The 26,875-nt window shown below is 42.3% G+C and overlaps 1 protein-coding gene across 5 annotated transcripts in view; it reads right to left on the bottom strand.

Annotated features, from left to right (window-relative positions):
* LOC115205830 (transcription factor Dp-2) overlaps positions 1 to 26,875 on the bottom strand; it is a 52,714-nt gene that overhangs the window by 13,737 nt on the left and 12,102 nt on the right. For 2 of the 5 annotated variants that reach the window (XM_029772176.1, XM_029772177.1), the window contains exons 1-5: positions 20,931 to 21,160; positions 13,263 to 13,351; positions 11,485 to 11,606; positions 11,194 to 11,241; positions 7,613 to 7,645 (exon numbers count right to left, since the gene is read on the bottom strand). In XM_029772176.1, coding sequence (XP_029628036.1) covers positions 7,613 to 7,645; positions 11,194 to 11,241; positions 11,485 to 11,606; positions 13,263 to 13,351; positions 20,931 to 20,967 — 329 coding nt within the window. In that variant the 5' untranslated portion in view covers positions 20,968 to 21,160. Of the gene's footprint in view, positions 1 to 7,612; positions 7,646 to 11,193; positions 11,242 to 11,484; positions 11,607 to 13,262; positions 13,352 to 20,186; positions 20,258 to 20,930; positions 21,165 to 26,875 lie in introns of those variants that run through there. The other 3 variants (XM_029772180.1, XM_029772178.1, XM_029772179.1) reach the window with 3 other exon arrangements.

Raw genomic sequence — 26,875 nt, 5'->3', positions numbered from 1 at the left:
CTGTTGGGGCTAGGGGGCAGTATTTGCACGGCCGGATAAAAAACGTACCCGATTTAATCTGGTTACTACTCCTGCCCAGAAACTAGAATATGCATATAATTGTTTGATTTGGATAGAAAACACCCTAAAGTTTCTAAAACTGTTTGAATGGTGTCTGTGAGTATAACAGAACTCATTTGGCAGGCCAAAACCTGAGAGGATTCCAAACAGGAAGCGCTCTCTCTGACCATTTCATGGCTTTATTGATCATCTCTAACAAAAACAGGGGATCTCTGGCATGACGTGACATTTTCTAACGCTCCCATAGGCTCTCAGAAGGCGCCAGAAAGCTGAATCGTGGCTTTGCAGCCCATGGCTGAAAAACAGTAGCGCATTTTGATAGTGGTCGATCTGAGGACAATGGGACGGGGCGCGTGTGCCCGAGTCGACTCCATGTTTACTTTCTCTCTCTTTGAACGAAAACCACCACTCCCGGTCGGAATATTATCATTTTTTTACGAGAAAAATGGCATAAAAATTGATTTTAAAAAGCGGTTGACATGTTTCGAAGTACGGTAATGGAATATTTAGAATTTTTTTGTCACGAAACGTGTCGTGCGCGTCACCCTTATTTACCCTTTCGGATAGTGTCTTGAACGCACGAACAAAACGCTGCTATTTGGATATAACTATGGATTATTTGGGACCAAACCAACATTTGTTATTGAAGTAGAAGTCCTGGGAGTGCATTCTGACAAAGAACAGCAAAGGTAATAACATTTTTCTTATAGTAAATCTGACTTTGGTGAGGGCTAAACTTGGTGGGTGTCTAAATAGCTAGCCCTGTGATGCCGGCTATCTACTTAGAATATTGCAAAATGTGCTTTCACCGAAAAGCTATTTTAAAATCGGACATAGCGAGTGCATATAGGAGTTCTGTATCTATAATTCTTAAAATAATTGTTATGTTTTTTGTGAACGTTTATCGTGAGTAATTTAGTAAATTCACCGGAAGTGTTCGGTGGGAATGCTAGTCACATGCTAGTCACATGCTAATGTAAAAAGCTGGTTTTTGATATAAATATGAACTTGATTGAACAAAACATGCATGTATTGTATAACATAATGTCCTAGGTGTGTCATCTGATGAAGATCAAAGGTTAGTGCTGCATTTAGCTGTGGTTTGGGTTTATGTGACATTATATGCTAGCTTGAAAAATGGGTGTCTGATTATTTCTGGCTGGGTACTCTGCTGACATAATCTAATGTTTTGCTTTCGTTGTAAAGCCTTTTTGAAATCGGACAGTGTGGTTAGATAAAGGAGAGTCTTGTCTTTAAAATGGTGTAAAATAGTCATATGTTTGAAAAATTTAAGTAATAGCATTTCTAAGGTATTTGAATATCGCGCCACAGGATTACACTGGCTGTTGAGTAGGTGGGACGCTTGCCCATAGAGGTTAAAGTGGATTTAGTGGATTTAAAACAATGCTGAAGGGTAATAGCACTATTGGAAATAGACAATAGTAATGGTCTGCGTTCCAAATGGCATCCTATTCCCTATATAGTGCACTACCCCATGAGGATCAAAAGTAGTGCACTATTCAGGGAACATGGTGCCATTTGGGACAGATCCATGGTTGTGGTTGGAGCAGCATTTTCTACCCCTACACTCCTAAAGAATTGACTTGGGTTGCATCGAGAACCCCCACCCCAGACATATTTTTTTTTTATCCTTCCATGAGACATTGACATGAAATGAGTGCAGCTTTGAAGGCTGACTCAATTCTTGAAAATGTGTGTGTGTGTCTCTCTCTCTGGGAGTACCAGTAGAGAGTCAATGTCTGGGGACACCGGTTAGTCGAGGTAATATGTACAGTTGAGGTTGGAAGTTTACATACACCTTAGCCAAATACATGTAAACTCAGTTTCACAATTCTTGACATTTAATCCAAGTAAAAATTTCCTGTCTTAGGTCAGTTAGGATCACCACTTTATTTTAAGACTGTGAAATGTCAGAATAATAGTAGAGAGAATGATATATTTCAGCTTTTATTTCTTTCATCGAATTCCCAGTTGGTCAGAAGTTTACATACACTCAATTAGTATTTGGTAGCATTGCCTATAAATTGTTTAACTTGGGTCAAACGTTTGGGTAGCCTTCCACAAGTTTCCCATAATAAGTTAGGTGAATGTTGGCCCATTCCTCCTGACAGAGCTGGTGTAACTGAGTCAGGTTTGTACGACACCTTGCTCGCACACACTTTTTCAGTTCTGCCAAGAAATGTTCTATGGGATTGAGGTCAGGGCTTTGTGATGGCCACTCCAATACCTTGACTTTGTTGTCCTTAAGCCATTTTGCCACAACTTTGGAAGTATGCTTGGGGTCATTGTCCCTTTGGAAGACCCTTTTGCAACCAAGCTTTAACTTCCCGACTGATGTCTTGAGATGTTGCTTCAATATATCCACATAATTTTCCTTCCTCGGGATGCCATCTATTTTGTGAAGTGCACCAGTCCCTCCTGCAGCAAAGCACCCCCACAACATGATGCTGCCACCCCCGGGCTTCACGGTTGGGATGGTGTTCTTTGGCCTGCAAGCCTCCCCCTTTTTCCTCCAAACATAACAATGGTCATTATGGCCAAATAGTTCTATTTATTTTTATTCATCAGACCAAAGGCCATTTCTCCAAAAAGTACAATCTTGGTCCCCATGTGCAGTTGCAAACTGTAGTCTTGCTTTTTTATGGCGGTTTTGGAGCAGTGGCTTCTTCCTTGCAGAGCGGCCTTTCAGGTTATGTCAATATAGGACTCGTAATACTGTGGATATAGATACTTTTGTACCCGTTTCCTCCAGCATCTTCACAAGGTCCTTTGCTGTTGTTCTGGGATTGATTTGCACTTTTCGCACCAAATGTACATTCATCTCTAGGAGACAGAACGCGTCAACTTCCTGAGCGGAATGACAGCTGCGTTTTCCCATGGTGTTTATACAAATGAACGTGGTACCTTCAGGCATTTGGAAATTGCTCCCAAGGATGAACCAGACTTGTGGGGGTCTACAATTTGTTTTCTGAGGTCTTGGCTGATTTCTTTTGATTTTCCCATGGTGTCAAGCAAAGAGGCGCAGAGTTTGAAGGTAGGCCTTGAAATACATCCATCGGTACACCTCCAATTGACTCAAATGATGTCAATTAGCCTATCAGAAGCTTCTAAAGCCATGACATCATTTTCTGGAATTTTCCAAGCTGTTTAAAGGCACAGTCAACTTAGTGCATGTAAACTTCTGACCCACTGGAATTGTGATACAGTGAATAAGTGAAATAATATGTCTGTAAACAATTGTTGGAAAAATGACTTGTGTCATGCACAAAGTAGATGTCCTAACCGACTTGCCAAAACTATAGTTCGTTAACAAGAAATTTGTTGAGTGGTTGAAAAACGAGTTTTAATGACTCCAACCGAAGTGTATGTAAACTTCCGTAGGTAAACTTAGTGACTATGCATAGATAATAAACAGAGTTGCAGTAGCGTGAAAGAGGGATCTGGGTAGCCCTTTGATTAAGTCTTATGGCTTGAGGGTAGAAGCTGTTAAGAAGCCTTTTGGGCCTAGACTTGGCGCTCCGGTACCGCTTGCCGTGTGTTAGCAGAGAGAACAGTCTGACTAGGGTGGCTGGAGTCTGACAAATTTTAGGGCCTTCCTCTGACACCGCCTGGTGTAGAGGTCCTGGATGGCAGGAAGCTTGGTGATGTACTGGGCCGTACACACTACCCTCTGTAGTGCCTTGCGGTCGGAGGCGGAGCAGTTGCCATACCAGGCGGTGATGCAACCAGTCAGGATGCTCTCGATGGTGCAGCTATAGAACTATGAGGATCTGAAGATCCATGCCGAATCTTTTCTGTCTCCTGAGGGGGAAAAGGCATTGTTGTGCCCTCTTCACAACTGTCTTGGTATGTTTGGACCGTGATAGTTTGTTGGTGATGTGGACACCAAGGAACTTGAAGCTCTCAACCTGCTTGAAGCTCTCAACTTGGCTCAGTGTTCTGTCACTCATGGAGACACTACGTCACCGCCAAGTCTAAAGGTAAACCTCTAAAAAAAAATTTGCCCCTTGGGTGCTGCCATAGAGTTACATTAGAAGTGCCCATCCAAGAAGGCTCAAGGTCATTGGCCACAGATAAAATTACGTCAAATCAAGTTATATGTACAGCAGCTTTGATTGAACCGATCATGTCAACATCATACTTTAAAAATCATGAATCAAGTCGACAATCTACTGGCAAATCCTTTTAAATCCTTGTCATATGAAGAGAAATAATGAAGAGAAATGATAGATAAAACCTATTGGTGCTCATCGGCCATAAACATAAACATTAGACAAGTCGGAAACCGCAAATTCAACAATGACTGGTTTGGAAGGAATCAGTGAGTGGCTGTGTGGTCCCAAATCTGGGATTAAGGGTCTCTTTTCCAAGTTTAAAATTATAAAAACATTCAACATTGACCATGCTGTCAACGAAGCATGATTTGTGCTGCGCTCAAAACAACTTAACTCAGAACTGCGAAAACTTGACTTCAGTGAGTTCAGGACAACTGGGAAATTGGAAATAAATGAGCTCTCAATGGGAAAAATACGTTTTGAACGGTCATCCAACTCAGAATTGTAAATCCGGCCTCTTTCTAGAGCTACGACCTGAAGATCAATGACGGCATCATGATTCGACCTCGTGCCTTGAATTCTAAATAAATCATAGACAGTGTCACCAGCAAAGCACCCCCACACCTCCTCCATGCTTCAAGTTGGGAACCACACATGCGGAGATCATCCGTTCACCTACTCAGCGTCTCACAAAGATACGGCAGTTGGAAACAAAAATCTCAAATTTGGACTAAACAGACCAAAGGACAGATTTTCACCGGTCTACTGTCCATTGTTTGTGCTTCTTGGCCCAAGCAAGTCTCTTCTTATTATTGGTGTCCTTTAGTAGAGGTTTCTTCTCAGCAATTTGACTATGAAGGCCTGATTCACGCAGTCTCCTCTGAACAGTTGATGTTGAGATGTGTCTGTTACTTGAACTCTGAAGCATTTATTTGGCCTGCAATTTGTGAGGCTGGTAACTCTAATGAACTTATCCTCTGCAGCAGAGGTAACTCTGGGTCTTCTTTTCCTGTGGCGGTCCTCATGAGAGCCAGTTTCATCATAGCGCTTGATGGATGGTTTTTGAGACTGCACTTGAAGAAACTTTCAGTTCTTGAAATGTTCCTGATTGACTGACCTTCATATTTTTAAGTAATGATGGACTGTTGTTTCTCTTTGCTTATTTGAGCTGTTCTCGCCATAATATGGACTTGGTCTTTTACCAAATAAGGCTCTTCTGTATACCATCCCTACCTTGTCACAACACAACTGATTGTAGAATTTCTTTCCTTCTTAATGCATTTGAGACAAATGTACTTTTAACAAGGCATACCTGTTAAATGAAATGCATTCCAGGTGACTACCAAATGAAGCTGGTTGAGAGAATGCAAACCATTGAAGAAACTCAAATATATTTTGATTTAACCTGTCTGGGCTAGGGGGCAGTATTTTCACGGCAAGATGAAAAACGTACCCAATTTAAAAACAGGTTACTACTCTGGCCCAGAAACTAGAATATGCATATTATTAGTAGATTTGGATAGAAAACACCCTAAAGTTTCTAAAACTGTTTGAATGGTGTCTGAGTATAACAGAACTCATATGGCAGGCAAAAACCTGAGAAAAATTCAAGCAGGAAGTGGAAAGTCTGAGAATTGAGGTTCTTCTTTTGATTCTCTATCGAAACTACAGTGTCTGTGGGGGACGTTGCACTTCCTACGGCTTCCATTGGCTGTCTAAAGCCTTCAGAAAGTGGTTTGAGCCTTCTCCTGTCACTGGGCAGAGTATAGGAGCTCATTCACTGAGTGGTCTGCCTGGCAACAAAGGGATTGGATATGCGCGGTCACGCCGTTCCTTCTTTTTCTTCTTGAATGAATATGCTATTGTCCGGTTGGAATATTATCGCAATTTTACGTTAAAAATAACAAAGATTGATTTTAAACAGAGCTTGACATGCTTCTAAGTACGGTAATGGAACATTTAGACTGTCTCTCGTTCCGCACTCACGCGTTATGCCTTTGGATAAGTGATCTGTACGCACGAACAAAGTATTTGTACATAAATATGGATTATTTCAAACAAAAACTAAATTTATTGTGGAAGTAGCAGTCCTGTGAGTGCATTCTGACGAAGATCAGCAAAGGTAAGAGAATATTTCTAATACTAATTCTGAGTTTAGGTTGCCCCGAACTTGGCGGGTGTCTGAATAGCTTGCCGTGATGGCTGAGCTATGTACGCAGAATATTGAAAAATGTGCTTTCTCCATAAAGCTATTTTAAAATCTGACACAGCGGTTGCATCCAGAGGTAGTGTATCTATAATTCTTTAAATAATTGTATATTTTGTCAACGTTTATGATGAGTATTTTTGTAAATTGATGTGCATATTCACCGGACATTTTGGTGGGAATACATTTTCTGAACATCACGCGCCCATGTAAAATGCTGTTTTTGGATATAATTATGAACTTTATCGAACAAAACATGCATGTATTGTGTAACATGATGTCCTAGGAGTGTCATCTGATGAAGATCGTCAAAGGTTAGTGCTTCATTTAGCTGTGTTTTGGGTTTTATTGATACATGTCCTTGCTTGGAAAATGGCTGTGTGATTATTTTTGTCTATGTACTCTCCTAACATAATCTAATGTTTTGCTTTCGCTGAAAAGCCTTTTTGAAATTGGACAATATGGTTAGATTAAAGAGAAGTTTATCTTTAAAATGGTATAAAATAATTGTATGTTTGAGAAAGTTGAATTATGACATTTTGTTGTTTTTGAATTTTCCGCCCTGATATTTCACTGGTTGTGTCCCGCAGGTGGGGCGCTAGCCCATAGAAGTTAAAAGAAAATTTGTTACTACATGATTCCATCTGTGTTATTTCATAGTTTTGATGTCTTCACTATTATTTGACAATGTAGAAAATAGTAAAAATAAAGAAAAACCCTGAAAGTTGTCAAATTTTGACTGGTACTGTACATACTACACATGTACACACAGACATACAGTATCTACACAGCCTCTGATGGTTACATAATCTGCTCACCTGAACACACAAAAAACCTGCAGTCACTAGTGAATAGGCAGTCATGGTCGCTACTTCTACAAATCTACTGTGGATTTGTACTGTACTGTGAGAGCGCGCGAGAGAAAGAAAAAAAACGAGTTCTGGGAGGGCATGTTACGAGAGAAAAAGAGACAGCACGGGAGAAGAGATGGGACCCTGAAATATAAATAGTATCCAGAGGAGATGACAGAAAGGGAACAGGGAGAGAGGGAGCGAGAGAGAGAGAGAGAGAGAGAGCGCGAGTCAGTGCTCTGCTGTAGTGAGTCAGCAGTTGTGTGATCTTTCGGGTGGGGGGGGTCAGACAGATGCATTCTGGACTAACAAAAAAATGCCAGACGACTGCAGCTGAGCTCTTGAGCAGCCATCCCCCCTCCCTTACTACAAATGCACCATTTCACTTCCATCTACATTCCGCTGAGACGGGCAGTTACCTGGCTGAAGAGTCTCCTGAGCACAGCCCATCCCTGCAACACAGACAGAGAAATCGTTAGTTTGAAGTGTGTGTGTGAACTGTTTAAGATTAATTCAATATACAAGACCATGTTACTGCATAGGTGTCAGTAGTCAGTCCTCCTAGATTACAACTAATTCCATTGCCTAATGAACTGGTTTGCTTTGGAACTAATGAGACACTTCAGCTCAATGAGATGCTGTGAGAGAATGACAAAGCATCTCTGACTCCGTTTCTCTCGCCCTCTGTATCTCCCTCTTTCGCCAATTCTCCTACCTCTCTATCCCACTTTCTAATGCCATCTCACTCTATCTGCGACTTGTTTGACTGAATAATCTTCTTCCGGCAGGAAGATTTCATCATAATGACAAAGTGAAAACATGTTTTTAGAAATATTAGCGAATGCATTTTTTTTACGGAAATATAAGTATTCATACTCAGTACTTCATTGAAGCACCTTTGGCAGCGATTACTGCGTCAAGTCTTCTTGGGCATGAAGCCACAAGCTTGGCACACCTGTATTTAAGGAGTTTCTCCCATTCTTCTCCACAGATCCTCTCAAGCTCTGTCAGGTTGGATAGGGAGTGTCGATGCACAACTATTTTCAGGTCTCTCCAGAGATGTTCGATCGGGTTCAAGTCCGGGCTCTGGCTGGGCCACTCAAGGACATTCAAAGCCACTCCTGGGGCAGCAGGTAGCCTAGTGGTTAGAGCGTTGGACTAGTAACCGAAAGGTTGCAAGATCGAATCCCTGAGCTGACAAGGTAAGAATCTGTCATTCTGCCCCTGAACAAGGCAGTTAACCCAGTGTTCCTAGGCCGTCATTGAAAATAAGAACTTGTTCTTAACGTCTTATGGCTGGGGGCAGTATTGAGTAGCTTGGATGAATAGCGTGCCCAGAGTAAACTGCCTGCTACTCAGGCCCAGAAGCTAAGATATGTATTAGTAGATTTGGATAGAAAACACTCTGAAGTTTCTAAAACTGTTTGAATGATGTCTGTGAGTATAACAGAACTCATATGGCAGGCAAAAACCTGAGAAAAAATCCAACCAGGAAGTGGGAAATCTGAGGTTTGTAGGTTTTCAAGTCTTTGCCTATCCAATATACAGTGTCTGTGGGGTCATATTGCACTTCCTAAGGCTTCCACTAGATGTCAACAGTCTTTAGAACCTTGTTTCAGGCTTCTACTGTGAAGGGGGAGAGAATAAGAGCTGTTGGAATCAGGTGTCTGGCAGAATGCCATGAGCTCAGTCAGGCGCACACACGTGAGAGTTAGCTGCATTCCTTTTCCTTTCTAAAGACAAAGAAATTGTCCAGTTGGAATATTATTGAAGATTTATGATAAAAACATCCTAAAGATTGATTCTATACATCGTTTGACATGTTTCTACGAACTGTAATGGAACTTTTTGACTTTGTCTGGCCAGCGCCTCGTGAATTTGGATTTGTGAACTAAACGCGCAAACAAAAAGGAGGTATTTGGACATAAATGGACTTTATCGAACAAAACAGACATTTATTGTGGAACTGGGATTCGTGGGAGTGCATTCCGATGAAGATCATCAAAGGTAAGTGAATATTAATAATGCTATTTCTGACTTCTGTTGACTCCACAACATGGCGGGTATCTGTATGGTTTGTTTTGGTGGCTGAGCGCTGTACTCAGATTGCATGGTGTGCTTTTTCCGTAAAGCTTTTTTGAAATCTGACATAGCGGTTGCATTAAGGAGAAGTATATCTTTAATTCCATGCATGACACTTGTATTTCATCAACATTTATGATGAGTATTTCTGTAATTTGATGTGGCTCTCTGCACTTTCACCGGATGTTTGAGACAATGCATTTCTGAACATAATGCGCCAATGTTAACAGATTTTTGGATATAAATATGAACTTTATCGAACAAAACATGCATGTATTGTTTAACATGAAGTCCTATGAGTGCCATCTGATGAAGATCATCAAAGGTTAGTGATTAATTTTCTCTATTTCTGCTTTTTGTGACTCCTCTCTTTGGCTGGAAAAATGGCTGTGTTTCTGTGACTTGGCGCTGACCTAACATAATCGCAAGGTATGCTTTTATCGTAAAGCCTTTTTGAAATCGGACACTGTGGTGGGATTAACAACAAGTTTAGCTTTAAAAATGGTGTATAATACTTGTATGTTTGAGGAATTTTAATTATGAGATCTGTTTGAATTTGGCGCCCTGCAATTTCACTGTCTGTTGTCAAGTCGATCCCAGTAATGGGATTTCAGCAGTAAGAAGTTAACTGACTTGCCTAGTTAAATAAAGGTAAAATAAAAAAATTAACTCCTGCGTCGTTTTGGCTGTGTGCTTAGGGTTGTTGTCCTGTTGGAAGATAAACATTTGGCCCAGTCTGAGGTCCTGAGCACTCTGGAGCAGATTTTCATCAAGGATCTCTGTACTTTTCTCAGTTCATCTTTCCCTCGATCTTGACCAGTCTCCTAGTACCTGCCGCTGAATAACATCCCTACAGCATAATGCTGCCACCACCATGCTTAACCGTAGGGATGGTGCCCTGTTTCCCCCAGATGTGACACTTGGCATTCAGGCCGAAGAGTTCAATCTTGGTTTCATTGACCAGAGAATCTTGTTTCTCATGGTCTGAGAGTCCTGTAGGTGCCTTTTGGCAAACTCAAAGCGGGCTGTTGTGCCTTTTACTGAGGAGTGGCTTTCGTCTGGCCACCCTACCATAAAGGCCTGATTGGTGGAGTGTTGCAGAGATGGTTGTCCTTCTGGAAGGTTTTCTCATCTCCACAGAGGAACTCTGGAGCTCTGTCAGAGTGACCGTCGGGTTCTTGGTCATCTCCCTGACCAAGGCCCTTCTCCCCCGATTGCTCAGTTTGGCCAGAGGCCAGCTCTTGGAAAAGTCTTGGTGGTTTCAAACCTCCCATTTAAGACTGATGGAGGAAACTGTGTTCTTGGGAAGTTTCAATGTTGCAGAATTTCCTTGGTACCCTTCCCCAGATCTGTACCCCGACACAATCCTGTCCCGGAGCTCTACGGACAATTCCTTCGACCTCGTGGCTTGGTTTTGGCTCTGACATGTACTGTCAAGTGTGGGACCTTAGGTTTGTGCCTTTCCAAATCATTTCCAATCAATTGAATGTACCACAGGTGGACTCCAATCAAGTTGTAGAAACGTTTCAAGGATGATCCATTGAAAACAGGATGAACCTGAGCTCAATTTCGAGTCTCATATCAAAAGGGTCTGAATACTTATGTCAATAAGGTATTTGTTTTTTTATAAATTAGCGAACATCAAAAAAAAATGTTTTCGCTTTGTCATTATGGGGTATTGTGTGTAGATTTATTTGTAATCAATTTTCAAATAAGGCTGAAACGTATCAAAATGTGGAAAAAAATCTATGGGTCTGAATACTTACTGAATGCAGTGTATATTATCTGTCAATCCATAGGCTAACTAACAGGCCGCAATAAATACATTAGATTTGAAATTGCTACCTGGCAATCCCTGCTGGGTGTGTGTGTGTGAATATTAACAACAATAGTAGCCAGAAGAACAGAATCAACCCACCGGTCAGAAAAATATGAGTCAATGAAATCATGCGTTCGCTTCTTGGCCCTGGGAATAAAAAAACAAAAGTGATGTTAGCTAATAAAAAATAAATACAGTGGATGCTACTTAACTTAAATTATTTTCATGTTCTGGAAACAGATCAAAGAAAATACCTCTTTACAACAATGATAATGTGCAACAAAACAGAGCAGTGGTGTGTGTGTACTCGAGCAAACAATGCAGTTGTCTGTGCGTGTGAGAAAATGTGTATGTACTTGAGCAAACGGAAAAACGTGTGTACCAGCTCACCCTGGGGTCCACTTGTTGGCATCCTGGTTGTGTCCCTGGTCAACCATAGTGGGCATGTGTGTGCAGGGGGTACCTATGAGGACATTCCCTGTGTGCGAAACTCTCTCTGCTGTGCTGATGATCTACACAGAAAATAAATAAACAGAGGGGTGCATATTCATTTGGGCACATCGTAGCAAAATGTTTAGCAATGGACATGATTGAACAGATGCAAGGATGTCAGGTGATTCGAAGAATATTGGTAGCCAGGGTGCTGTTCATTACGCACCAAATCGAGAAAAAGGAAAGGGCAACCAGGACTCATCCAATATGAAGAGCTCATTTTCGTTTTCAGTTTCAAAACATATTCCATTTGACGCCCTAATGAACACTATCCAGGTGAGTCATTGAGAACAGATTCTGTGCCAAGAAGTGGGCGATTCTCTGTATGGTGACAGCACGGAGCAGGATCAGGTTGGGTGTAATATTTCCAACTATGCAGAAGTGTCTCGAAGCCGGAGCCGAACAAAAGAGACGAGGCGAGATCAGCTGGATGCAGCAGAGTGCAAATAAATACCCCTAGCTAATTATAGCAAGCTAGTCACAGTCTGTAGCCCCCCCACACAACGTTTCTTCTTTTCCTCCCAGCCAGCCCTTTCTTTTACACTTCACCACACTGGCTGCCACAGATGCAGGAGGATGGGAGACCTGGGGTGTATTCATCAACACCCAACGTAGCAAAACACTTTGCAATGGAAAACGTTTTGAAGTGAAAACGAGAATTTCATATTGGACAAATTCAGACATTCGGCACAAATGTTTTTCTTTGGTACCTGGGGAATACACCTCTGATCATCAACTCAACTCTTAACTACGAAGAAAAAAAGTATCCCAACAGAGGGCTTTCATGAAGAAAGAAATCTGCAGCAGTGGCTCAATTTCCATGAACTTAAAATTATAGCTGGTTAAGAAAAAGCCAATATACTAGTCTAAAGGCTCAACTCACACTTACAGTGCATTCGGAAAGTATTCAGACCCCTTGACTTAAATATTTAGTTGTATTATTTTTTTTTTCATTTTACCCGTTTTTCTCCCCAATAGCATGATATCCAATTGGTAGTTAGTCTTGTCTCATCGCTGCAACTCCCGTACGGACTCGTGAGAGGCGAAGGTCTAGAGTCATGTGTCCTCCAAAACACGACCCAGCCAAGCTGCACTGCGATACAGCGCTACAGGGAGACAGGACGGACAGCTGATCGTCCTCGCAGTGGCAGACCACGTGTAACACATGCACAGGATCGGTACATCCGAACATCACACCTGCGGGACAGGTACAGGATGGCAACAACAACTGCCCAAGTTACACCAGGAACGCACAATCCCTCCATCGGTGCTCAGACTGTCCGCAATAGGCTGAGAGAGGCTGGACTGAGGGCTTGTTGTAAGGCAGGTTCTCACCAGACATCACCAGCAACAACGTCACCTACGAGCACAAACCCACCTTTGATGGACCAGAATGGACTGGGAAAAAGTGCTCTTCAATCACGAATATATTTTGATTTGTTTAACACTTTTTTGGTTACTACATGATTCCATACGTGTTATTTCATAGTTTTGATGTCTTCACAACTATTCTACAATGTAGAAAATAGTAAAAATAAAGAAAAACCCTGGAATGAGTAGGTGTGTCCTAACTTTTGACTGTGTAGGCTGGGTATACTTAAAGCACTGAGACAAAAAAAAAAAGACAAAAAAAAGGGTCTTTATAAAATAGATTTGATTTAATACATAACACTCACCATCTGGGTCCTCACATTGGCATTGACTGCTCCTAGTGTGATATTTGTTGCTGGGCTGTAGTCAGACGGCATCACAAGTGATATATTGCCTGAAAAACAGGGTAAAGGGAAAAACTTTTTGAAATGTTCCTCATTGGGCAAAAAATAGCCGATGTCTGCCTACACAAATGTATATTTTTCCAATTGGTTTAGTCAGGTTTAAACGAAGAATAATTTTTTTATGCCTGGGTTGTGGGTTCCATTCCCGCTGAGGGCACCCATACGAAAAATGTATGCATTAACAACTAAGTTGCTTTGGATAAAAGCATCACTATATTATTATATCGATATCAGCAAGGCATATGTGACATTGGTGTCCTTCCTGTTAACCTACAACATGTAAAAACCCACATATATGACTGTTCCTGCACCAGCTTCAAACTGCTGAAAATACAATATCTTTGGTTATGGACAAGAAGTTTCACAGAAGTTTAGACGGTACAATGATTCTCTACACTACACTTAATTGTCGATTTCTGCATAATGTATCTTTAATTAGCCACTGATGGGCCTTTGTGGATGGTTGCCACTTTCCATTGCAATTAAATTCAAAAATGGTTTAGTAGGTTTCATTCACACCTGGCCCAATGGTGTTGAAAGTCAGAGCCGTGGAAGTGAACAGAAGAGTGAACATTCACACAGTTGTTAAATGTTCCTAACCACGTGACTTGATCGGCAAATGTAGCTTTTTTTTCTCCCCATAGGGCAGTGATTTGAATTAACATGTTAATAACTTGGAGCGTGACATACACTGCTTTTAACATTTTGTTACATTGCAGCCTTATTCTAAAATGTATTAAATAAAACATTTCTCATCAATATACAGACACACACAATATCCCATAATGACAAAGCGAACAGGTTAGACATTTTAGCAAAATTAAAAAAATTAAAACAGAAATACCTGATTTACCTAAGTATCCACACTTTGCTATGAGATTCGAAATTGAGCTCAGGTGCATCCTGTTTCCGTTGATGGTCCTTGAGATGTTTATACAACTTGATTGAAGTCCACCTGTGGTAAAATCAATTGATTGGACATGATTTGGAAAGGCACACACCTGTCCATATAAGGTCCCACATGAAGTTGAAGGAATTGTCTGTAGAGCTCCGAGACAGGATTGTGTCGAGGCACAAATCTAGGGAAAGGTACCAAAACATTTCTGCAGCATTGAAGGTTGCCAAGAACACAGTGGCCTCCATCATTCTTAAACGGTAGAAGTTTGGAACCACTAAGACTCTTCCTAGAGCTGGCCACCCAGCCAAACAGGCCTTGGTCTGGGAGGTGACCAAGAACCCGATGGTCACTGACAGAGCTCTAGACTTCCTTTGTGGAGATGGGAGAACTTTCCAGAAGGACAACCATCTCTGCAGCACTCCACCAACCAGGCCTTTATGGTAGAGTTGCCAGACGAAAGCCACTCCTCAGTAAAAGGCACGACAGACCGCTTGGAGTTTGCCAAAAGGCACCTACAGCACTCTCAGACCATGAAAAACAAGATTCCCTGGTCTGATGAAACCCATATGGAACTCTTTGGCCTGAATCCCAAGCGTCACGTCTGGAGGAAACAGGGCACCATCCCTACGGTGAGGCATGGTGGTGGCAGCATCATGTTGTGGGAATGATTTTCAGCAGCAGGGACTGGGAGACTAGTTAGGATCGAGGGAAAGATGAACAGAGCAAAAAACAGAGAGATCCTTGATGAAAACCTTCTCCAGATTGTTCACCTTCCAACAGGACAACGAACCTAAGCACACAGTCAAGACAATGCAGGAGTGGCTTCAGGACAAGTCTGTGAATGTCCTTGAGTGGCCCAGCCAGAGCCCGGACTTGAACCAGATTCAACATCTCCGGAGAGAGCAGCAACGCAGCAACCCAACCTGACAGAGCTTGAGAGGACCTGCAGAGAAGAATGTGAGAAACTCCCCAAATACAAATGTGCCAAGCTTGTAGCGTAATACCCAAGAAGACTTGAGGCTGTAATCTCTGCCAAAAGGTGCTTCAACAAAAGTACTGAGTAAAGGGTCTGAATACTAAATGTGTTGTCAGTTTTTGCTTTATACATTTTCAAAAATTTCTAAAAACCTATTTTTGCTTGGTCATTATGAGGTAGTGCGTGTAGATTGATTCAATTGTTTTTTTCCCTCATCAATTTTAGAGTAAGGCTAACGTAATAAAATGTTGAAAGAGTCAAGGGGTCTGAATACTTTCCGAATGCGCTGTATATACAAAAGTATGTAGACGCCCCTTCAAATTAGTGGATTCGGCTATTTGAGCCATACCCGCTGTTGACAGATGTATAAAATCGAGCACACAGCCATGCAATCTCCATAGACAAACATTAGCAGTAGAATGAACTCTTCAGTAAGGCCAGTGACTTTCAACATGGCACCGTCATAGAACGCCACCTTTTCAACAAGTCAGTTCATCAAATTTCTACTCTGCTAGAGCTTCCCCGGTCAACTGTAAGCGCTGTTATGGTGATGTGGAAACGTTTAGGTACAGCAAAAGGCTCAGCTGCGAAGTGGTAGGCCACACAAGCTCACAGAACAGGACCGCCGACTGCCACGCAGCGTGTAAAAGTCATCCGTTCTTGGTTGCAACACTCACTACCGAGTTCCAAACTGCCTCTAGAAGCATTGTCAGCACAAGAACTGTTTGCTTCATGAAATGGGTTTCCATGGCCACGCAGCCGCACACAAGCCTAAGATCACAATGCGCAATGCCAAGCATCGCCATTCGATTCTGGAGTATTAAAAAAGCCTTCTCTGGAGTGATGAATCACGCTTCACCAACTGGCAGTCTGACAGACGCCAGGGGAACGCTACCTGCTCCAATGCATAATGTACATTTTGGTGGAGGAGGAATAATAGTCTGGGCCTGTTTTTCATGGTTCGGGCTAGGCCCCTTAGTTCCAGTGAAGGGAAATCTTAATGCTACAACATATAGTGAGTGACATTCTAGATTATTCTATGCTTCCAACTTTGTGGCATCAGTTTAGGGAAGGCCCTTTCCTGTTTCAGCATGACAATGCCCCCATGCACAAAGCAAGATCCATACAGAAATGGTTTGTTGAAATCGGTGTGGAAGAACTTGACTGGGCTGCACAGAGCCCTGACCTCAACCTCAAAACCCTTTTGGGAGGAATTGGAACTCCAACTGAGCCAGGCCTAAATCGCCTAACATCAGAGCCCGACCTCACTAATGCTCGTGCCTGAACGGAAGCAAGTCCCTGTAGCAATGTTCCAACATCTAGGGGAAAGCCTTCCCAGAAGAACGGAGGCTGTTATAGCAGCAACTCCATGTCAATGCCCATGATTTTGGAATGAGATGTTCGATGAGCAGGTGTCCACATATTTTTGGTCATGATGTGTATGTACATGTGCACAATGGCTGTACTGATGACAGAGTAAAGAAAGATTCACACACACACACACACACACACACACACACACACTAAGTCAGAAGATTTTTGGCGGGATGTGGATGAAACCCCTCCCCAATCATACGACTTCTACACACACAAACAATCCTCAACTAGCGTACGCCGTGAACTCCCCACCACATACAGCTTGCCATTAATAGAAGTGGGCTAGCATTACAGCCTGGGACTTTTGAGCTGTTCTGTTTAGCAGGGCAGCAGGGCCTGATTCTTTGGGCTAACCTCAGGGCTAGAGGTCAACCGATTAATCGGAATGGCCGATTAATTAGGGCCGATTTCAAGTTTTCACAACAATCGGTAATCGGTATTATTTGCCACCGATTTGCTGTTTTTTTTTACACCTTTATTTAACTAGGCAAGTCAGATTAAGAACACATTCTTATTTACAATGACGGCCTAGAAACGGGGGTTAACTGCCTTGTTCAGGAGGGATTCGTTTTTGCAACCTTCGGTTACCAGTCCAACGCTCTAACCACCTGCCTTACATTGCACTCCACAAGGATTAACAGGCTGACTACCTGTAACGCAAGGGCAGCAAGAAGCAAAGGTAAGTTGCTAGCTAGCATTAGACTTATAAAAAACTATCAATCTTAACATAATCACTAGTTAACTACACATAGTTGATGATATTACTAGTTTAACGTGTCCTGCGTTATATGATCGATGCGGTGCCTGTTAATTTTCATTGAATCACAGCCTACTTTGACAAACGGGTGTTGATTTAACAAGCGCATTTGCGAAAAAAAGTACTGTCGTTGCACCAATGTACCTAACCATAAACATCAATGCCTAACAGGAATATTTAGACTTAGTCACCCGTTAGATAAAATACGGAACGGTTCCGTATGTCACTGAAAGAAAAAAACTTTTGTTTTCGAGATGATAGTTTCCAGATTCTACCATATTAATGACCCAAGGCTCGTATTTGTGCGTTTATTATATTATAATTAAGTCTATGATTTGATAGAGCAGTCTGAGCGGTGGTAGGCAGCAGCAGGCTCATAAGCATTCATTCAAACAGCCCTTCGCTGTGCTTCAAGCATTGCGCTGTTTATGACTTCAACCTGGGTGGGTATAATTTGTGGAACGTTACAACAGGAATCTATTCCATAAACTTCGTAAATAACAAGGTTTCCAAAAACCAACGCATACTAAGTTGTATAGCGGCAGAATAAGATACCGGGTAGGGAGTGGTCTATTTCATTGCGTTTTTCACTCATCACGTTTATTCCGAAAAATGTCTGTCCTCACATGTCTGTTTGCCTATGGACAAACATTAAGAATAAGCTACGTGGTGAGTTGATGCCTATTTGGCAGCTAGTTAGCTAGGTTTGTATGCGTTGCTACTTTGTATGCGTTGTTGGTTGGCAACCTTTTACTTTACGTTTTTTGGAACAGATTCCTGTTGGAACGTTCCTCAAATTATACCCACCCCTTCAAGCCTATCAACTCCCAAGAATAGGCTGGTGTAACCGATGTGAAATGGCTAGCTAGTTAGCCGGGTGCACGCTAATAGCGTTTCAAACGTCACTCGCTCTGAGACTTGGAGTAGTTTTTTCCCTTCCTCTGCATGGGTAACGCTGCTTCGAGGGTGGCTGTTGTCGATGTGTTACTGGTTTGAGCCCAGGTAGGAGTGAGGAGAGGGACGGAAGCTATACTGTTACACTGGCAATACTAAAGTGCCTATAAGAACATCCAATAGTCAAAGGTATATGAAATACAAATCGTATAGAGAGAAATAGTCCTATAATAATATAATAACTACAACCTAAAACGTCTTACCTGGGAATATTGAAGACTCATGTTAAAAGGAACCTCTTCTCCAAAACTTTGTTTTGCATTATTTAAACCAACTTGAACATGTTTCATTATTTATTTGAGGCTAAATTGATTTTATTGATGTATTATATTAAGTTAAAATAAGTGTTCATTTAGTAGTGTTGTAATTGTCATAAAAAAAAAAAATAATAATAAAAAAAATAAAAAATAATAATAAATAAATAAATAAATAAATAAAAAATAATAAAAAAAAACGGCCGATTAATTGGTATCGGCTTTTTTGGCCCTCCAAAAATCGGTATCGGCATTGAAAAATCATAATCGGTCGACCTCTACTCGGGGCCCTGGGCCTGACCCCGCCCTGTGCAACTGGGTCCTGGACTTCCTGACGTGCTGAAAAAGCGAGGTAATGACAAATCCACTATGCTGATCCTCAGCACGGGGGCCCCACAAGGGTGTGTAGGCCGCTCCCTCCTGTACTCCCTGTTCAGTGTTCACCCATGACTGCATGGCCACGCACATCTCTAACACAATCAAGTTTGCAGACGACAACAGTGGTTGGCCTGATTACCAACAATGACAAGAACGCATACAGGGCGAAGGTGAGGGCGCAGGCAGAGTGGTGCCAGGAAAATAACCTAACCCTCAATGTCAACAAAACAAAGGAGCTGATCATGGAGTTCAGGAGAGAGCAGAGGGAGCATGACCCCATCGACGAGGCAGCAGTGGAGGGTGAAAAGCTTAAAGTTCTTCGGTGTGCACATCAATGACAAACTGAAAAGGTCCATCCACACAGATAGTGTGGTGACGAAGGCACAATAGCGCCTCTTCAACCTGCACCATTGAGAGCATCCTGTCGGGCTGTATCACTGCCTGGTACGGCAATTGCACAGTCCGCAACCGCAGGGCACTTCAGAGGGTGTTGCGGTCAGCCCAATGCATCACCGGGGGCACACTGCCTGTCCTCCAGGACATCTACAGCACCCAGTGTCATAGAAAGACCATATACTGGCCATAATGTCTATATACACACACACACACAACCATATACATACAATATATTTATATTCCGAACTCTGACATTGCTTGTTCTAATATTTCTTAATTCCCTTCTTTGTCTATTCGGATTTGCGTGTACTTTTTTCTATTGTTAGATATTACTGCACTGTTGGAGCTAGGAACATAAGCATTTCTCTACACTTGCGATAACATCTGCAAAATATATGTAAGCAACAATAAAATTTGACCACCTGACAAGGAACAACTCTGGGCCCTGGTTATAGGCCATTATATTTGAAACACCCAAGGCCCACTAGCTTCAACAAGTGAGGTCCAGGATGGAGACGGGCTGGTCCAGTGCCAGGCAGCAGAGTCAGACTGGCTCGGTGGTGCCTTGCGCCTTCAGACCCAACAGAAAGGAGGGCCCCAACCTCTCCCAATCTCAACACTGGAATGTGGCCACCACTCTCTCCTTTAAGGCACAACAATGAGGAAGGGCTGCTTCATTAGAATACAGCTGAGCAGCTGTCGCTCTCCCTCTTTTTGACTCAAAAATATTAGGAACACACACAGACTAACTAAAAACATGAGTTTTCATGGATTGCTTTAAAATGAATAAAAAAAGCAGATTTCAGTGGTGCTAGGAGGGAAACATCAGACTCACCTAGAGTCACTTAGGCCTTCGTATATTATAATGACCTGATAAGGTGCTTCCAGGTAGAATCCAAGGTCCATCTAAAAATTAGATGTAGAGGGGAGTTATCTTTGGAACTTGGGCTTGTATCTCAAAAATGCAAAAACACCACTTTCCTGAGGCTTTTTAAATCAATCATCTCATGCTTGTCTTCAATATTACTGACCTTCTTGCTGGTGCACCGTCCCTTCTCGTGCGATACATTACTCAATTGTTTTGGTTATTGGAAAGGGGGATACCTAGTCAGTTGTACAACTGAATGCCTTCAACTGAAATGTGTCTTCCGCATTTAACCCAACCCCTCTGAATCAGAGGTGCGGGGGGCTGCCTTAATCGACATCCACATTTTAATACAACAGAAAACTGCCGTTACAGGCTAAACTAATATAAAAACAAAAACGCACACACTTTGTGAAACTACAGTCAAGAAAACCCCAGAGGGCAACAAAACATAAAACATCACATTAAGTGCCCGGTAATCAGAGATTCAGAAACAGCCTCAATAAGCGCAATCAAACCTTTAAATTAAGCTATGATACATGAACACATGTTGTTCACTCAGAAAGGAACACAGCCTAACCACATAGGCAGAACTAGCAAACTACATATTTGTGTAAAAGTCCAGACTAACAATTGGGAGAACAGGAGACAAGTGCATTAAGTCACTAAAAGTCGTCTTGCCATCCATCGTTGGAACCAGCAACTCTTGTTTACCTGTCTCTCTGCAGAAGGGAACCAGCAAGACCTCCATGGCTCCCTCTCCTTTCCTCTCCACTGTTTCTCAGTCCCAGCTAGAGTGTGCCGACCAGTCTTCTCTAACCCCCACAGACATTAAGCTAGCGAGCAACTTCCAGTAGGACAGAGGAGAGGAGAGCAGAGGAGGGAGGTAGTGAGTCTCTTTACTGGCCCAGAACTGCGTCTCGCCCTCCCCTTCCCCTGTTCTTGGCGAGTTTGCTAATCCGCGACACACAACCAATCCCATTACGTCTACACAAGATGTAGAGAGAAGAGAAGGAAAAAGGCACATTAATTTACTTGAAGAGCACGTGCCCCTCAACAGCTCATGTAGCCTGGGATCCAGTGCGCCCCTCATACATGCACTCTCCCTATTTTGTTACCAGCCAATGGAAACTTGAGAGCCCCTGCCAGGCGAGCGCAGAGGAAGTCCACCTGCCTTCTCTCCAGACAATGTGAGAACACCACATTTCACTGAGCGAACGCCTGGCCTGGGAAGACCGCCACCGACACACACCCTCCCCAAAGGCATGACCATCTCCATGTAAAGCTGCTCTCTGGTTGACAGGGAGAGGCACTGTGTGGATGGGTGATTGCTTGTTCTAGCCTGCCTGGTCTGGGAAGGGGGTTGTACAGAGAACGCCTCCAGTCAGCACCAGTAGTCTGTCTTGAAGCAAATGTAGGCTAACAAAAAAAGTAGTCTACAAAAAAGGTCACTGTTCAAAAGAATACCTAAACTGAAACCAGGCAAAATGTGGATGCAAATAATAGCCTATGTAGGCTGCACAATATTAAATTCATAGAATTGAATCATACTGTGCACATTTCCAAAAGGTATATTTCCACATTTTGGACAATAAAGTTCTCGATCAGAGCATTTATACACACTAGCTTCAAATCTAGACAATGCAAATCCTTCTTATTAAGTACAGTAGGACCTCAGTCCTGAATAGAGGTTGTTCAGAATACTGAAACGTTTGACTTTGAATTGCATAATTAACCCATATTACACCTGTAAACTAATATTTTGTCAGTAGTGTATTCACTAGGAACTAGAGGTCGACCGCTTATGATTTTTCACCACCGATACCGATTATTGGAGGACCAAAAAAAAGACGATGCCGATTAATCGGCTGATTTTTTTATTTGTAATAATGACAATTACAACAATACTGAATGAACACTTATTTTAACTTCATATAATTCATAAATACTATCAATTTAGCCTCAAATAAATAATGAAACATGTTCAATTTGGTTTAAATAATGCAAAAACAAAGTGTTGGAGAAGAAAGTAAAAGTGCAATGTGCCATGTAAAAAAGCTAATGTTTAAGTTCCTTGCTCAGAACATATGAAAGCTGGTGGTTCCTTTTAACATGAGTCTTCAATATTCCCAGGTAAGAAGTTTTAGGTTGTAGTTATTATAGGACTCTCTCTCTCTCTCTATACGATTTGTATTTCAAATACCTTTGACTCTTGGATGTTCTTATAGGCACTTTAGTATTGCCAGTGTAACAGTATAGCTTCCGTCCCTCTCCTCGCTCCTACCTGGGCTCAAACCAGGAACACATTGACAACAGCCTCCCTCGAAGCAGCGTTACACATGCAGAGCAAGGGGAACAACTACTCCAAGTCTCAGAGCGAGTGACATTTGAAACGCTATTAGCGCGCACCCGGCTAACTAGCTAGCCATTTCACATCGGTTACACCAGCCTAATCTCGGGGGTTGATAGGCTTGAAGTCATAAACAGCGCAATGCTTGAAGAATTGCGAAGGGCTGCTGGCAAAATGCACGAAAGTGCTGTTTGAATGAATGCTTACGAACCTGCTGGTGCCTACCACCGCTCAGTCAGACTGCTCTATCAAATATCAAATCATAGACTTAATTATAATATAATAAAACACACAGAAATACGAGCCTTAGGTCATTAATATGGTCGAATCCGGAAACTATCATCTCGAAAACAAAACGTAAACCGTTCCGTATTTTATCTAACGAGTGGCATCCCTAAGTCTAAATATTCATGTTACATTGCACAACCTTCAATGTTATGTCATAATTACGTAAAATTCTGGCAAATTAGTTCGCAACGAGCCAGGAGGCCCAAACTGTTTCATATATCCTGACTCGGCATGCAATGAACGCAAGAGAACTGACACAATTTCATCTGGTTAATATTGCCTGTTGACCTGGATTTCTTTTAGCTAAATATGCAGGTGTAAAAATATATACTTCTGTGTATTGTTTTTAAGAAAGGCATCGAGTGCTTTTTTCGCAAATGCGCTTTTGTTAAATCATCCCCCGTTTGGCGAAGTTGGCTGTCTTTGTTAGGAAGAAATAGTATTCACACAGTTCGCAACAAGCCAGGTGGCCCAAACTACTGCATATACCCTGACTCTGTTGCAGAGGTGACACATTTTCCCTAGTTGAAAGAAATTCATGTTAGCAGGCAATATTAACTAAATATGCAGGTTTAAAAATATATACTTCTGTATTGATTTTAAGAAAGACATTGATGTTTATGGTTAAGTACACGTTGGAGCAACGACAGTCCTTTTTCACGAATGCGTACCGCATCGATTATATGCAACGCAGGACAGGCTAGATAAACTAGTAATATCATCAACCATGTGTAGTTAACTAGTGATTATGATTGATTGATTGTTTTTTATAAGATAAGTTTAATGCTAGCCAGCAACTTACCTTGGCTTCTTACTGCATTCGCGTAACAGGCAGGCTCCTCGTGGAGTGCAATGTAAAGCAGGTGGTTAGAGCGTTGGACTAGTTAACTGTAAGGTTGCAAGATTGAATCCCCAAGCTGACAAGATAAAAATCTGTCGTTCTGCCCCTGAACAAGGCAGTTAACCCACCGTTCCTAGGCCGTCATTGAAAATAAGAATGTGTTCTTAACCTGTTGGGGATAGGGGGCAGTATTTGCACGGCCGGATAAAAAAACGTACCCGATTTAATCTGATTACTACTCCTGCCCAGAAACTAGAATATGCATATAATTATTGGCTTTGGATAGAAAACACCCTAAAGTCTCTAAAACTGTTTGAATGGTGTCTGTGAGTATAACAGAACTCATATGGCAGGCAAAAACCTGAGAAGATTCCTTACAGGAAGTGGCCTGTCTGACCATTTATTGCCCTCCTTGATCATCTCTAACAAAAACAGGGGATCTCTGGCATGACGTGACACTTCCTACGGCTCCCATAGGCTCTCAGAACCCAGGAAAAAGCTGAATGACGTAATTCCAGGCCCAGGCTGAAACACACTAGCACTTTTGGCAAGTGCTCCATCAGAGGGCCATCAGACTGAGGCTCGTGCATGAGGGGATCCCATGCTTTTACTTTCACTCTCTTTGTAATAAAAAACTATTTCCCGGTCGGAATATTATCGCTTTTTTACGAGAAAAATGGCATAAAAATTGATTTTAAACAGCGGTTGACATGCTTCGAAGTACGGTAATGGAATATTTAGAATTTATTTGTCGCGAAATGCGTCGTGCTCGTAACCCTTATTTACCATTGGGATAGTGTCTAGAACGCACAAACAAAACGTCGCTGTTGGAACATAACTATGGATTATTTTGGACCAAACCTACATTTGTTATTGAAGTAGAAGTCCTGGGAGTGCATTCTGACGAAGAACAGGAAAGGTAATCAAACTTTTCTAATAGTAAATCTGACTTTGGTGAAGGCTAAACTTGGTGGGTGTCTAAATAGCTAGCCCTGTGATGCCGGGCTACCTACTTAGAATATTGCAAAATGTGCTTTCACCGAAAAGCTATTTTAAAATCGGACATATCGAGTGCATAGAGGAGTAATGTATCTATAATTCTTAAAATAATTGTTATGCTTTTTGTGAACGTTTATCGTGAGTAATTTAGCAAACTGTTAGTAAATTCGCCGGAAGTTTGCGGGGGGTATGCTAGTTCTGAACGTCACATGCTAATGTAAAAAGCTGGTTTTTTATATAAATATGAACTTGATTGAACAGACATGCATGTATTGTATAACATAATGTCCTAGGTGTGTCATCTGATGAAGATCATCAAAGGTTAGTGCTGCATTTAGCTGTCTTCTGGGTTTTTGTGACATTATATGCTAGCTTGAAAAATGGGTGTCTGATTATTTCTGGCTGGGTACTCTGCTGACAATCTAATGTTTTGCTTTCGTTGTAAAGCCTTTTTGAAATCGGACAGTGGGGTTAGATTAACGAGAGTCTTGTCTTTAAATAGCTGTAAAATAGTCATATGTTTGAGAAATTGAAGTAATAGCATTTCAAAGGTAATTGAAAATCGCGCCACAGGATTCAACTGGCTGTTACGTAGGTGGGACGAATTCGTCCCGCCGGTCCTAGAGAAGTTAACGTGTAAATATGTGTATGAACATAAGATTCAACAGACATGTGACTAACAGAAATTGAATAATGTGTCCCTGAACAAAAGGGGAGGGGTCAAACTCAAAAGTAGCAGTCAGTATCTGGTGTGGCCACGAACTGCATTAAGTACTGCAGTGCATCTCCTCCTCATGGACTGCACCAGATTTGCTGTGAGATGTTACCCCACTCTTCCACCAAGGCACCTGCAAGTTCCCAGACATTTCTGGGGGAATGGCCCTAGCCCTCACCCTCCGATCCAACAGGTCCCAGACGTGCTCAATGGGATTGAGCTCCGGGCTAGTCGCTGGCCATGGCAGAACACTGACATTCCTGTCTTGCAGGAAATCACGCACAGAACGAGCAGTATGGCTGGTGGCATTGTCATGCTGGAGGGTCATGTCAGGATGAGCCTGCAGGAAGGGTACCACATGAGGGAGGGGATCTTCGCTGTAACGCACAGTGTTGAGATTGCAGGCAATGACAACAAGCTCAGTCCGATGATGCTGTGACACACCGCCCCAGACCATGAAGGACCCCCCCCCTCCAAATCGATCCCGCTCCAGAGTACAGGCCTCGGTGTAACGCTCATTCCTTCGACGATAAACACGAATCCGACCATCACCCTTGGTGAGACAAAACCGCGAGTCGTCAGAGAACAGCATTTTTTGCCAGTCCTGTCTGGTCCAGTGTCGGTGGGTTTGTGCCCATAGGCGACGTTGTTGCCGGTGATGTCTGGTGAGGGCCTGCCTTACAACAGGCCTATAAGCCCTCAGTCCAGCCTCCCTCAGCCTATTGCGGACAGTCCGAGCACTGATGAAGGGATTGTGCTTTCCTGGTGTAACTCGGGAAGTTGTTGCCATCCTGTAGCTGTCCCGCAGGTGTGATGTTCGGATGTACCGATCCTGTGCAGGGGTTGTTACACGTGGTCTGCCACTGCGAGGACGATCAGCTGCGCTGTCTTAGGCGTCTCGGTACGGACATTGCAATTTATTGCCCTGGCCACATTTGCAGTCCTCATGCGTCCTTGCAGCATGCCTAAGGCATGTTCACGCAGATGAGCAGGGACACTGGGCATCTTTCTTTTGGTGTTTTTCAGAGTCAGTAGAAAGGCCTATTTAGTGTCTTAAGTTTTCATAACTGTAACCTTAATTGTCTACCGTCTTGTAAGCTGTTAGTGTCTTAACAACCGTTCCACAGGTGCATGTTCATTAATTGTTTATGGTTCATTGAACAAGCACGGAAAACAGTGTTTAACCTGTCTGGGCTAGGGGGCAGTATTGAGAATTTTGGAAAAATATGTTCCCATTTTTAACTGCCTCCTACACCAACTCAGAAGCTAGAATATGCATATTATTGTTCAGGTTTGGATAGAAAACACTCTGAATTTTCTAAAACTGTTTGAATGGTGTCTGTGAGTATAACAGAACTCCTATGGCAGGCAAAAACCTGACAAGGTTTCAAGCAGGAAGTACCCTGTCTGACAAGGAGTCGTGCGTCTTGCATCTTTTTATTGAAAAGTAAGGATCTTAGCTGTAA

This window comes from Salmo trutta, chromosome 13 (assembly GCF_901001165.1).
Source record: "Salmo trutta chromosome 13, fSalTru1.1, whole genome shotgun sequence".
Classification (NCBI taxonomy): Eukaryota; Metazoa; Chordata; class Actinopteri; order Salmoniformes; family Salmonidae; genus Salmo; species Salmo trutta.
This window is presented reverse-complemented; position numbering and strand designations above follow the sequence as displayed.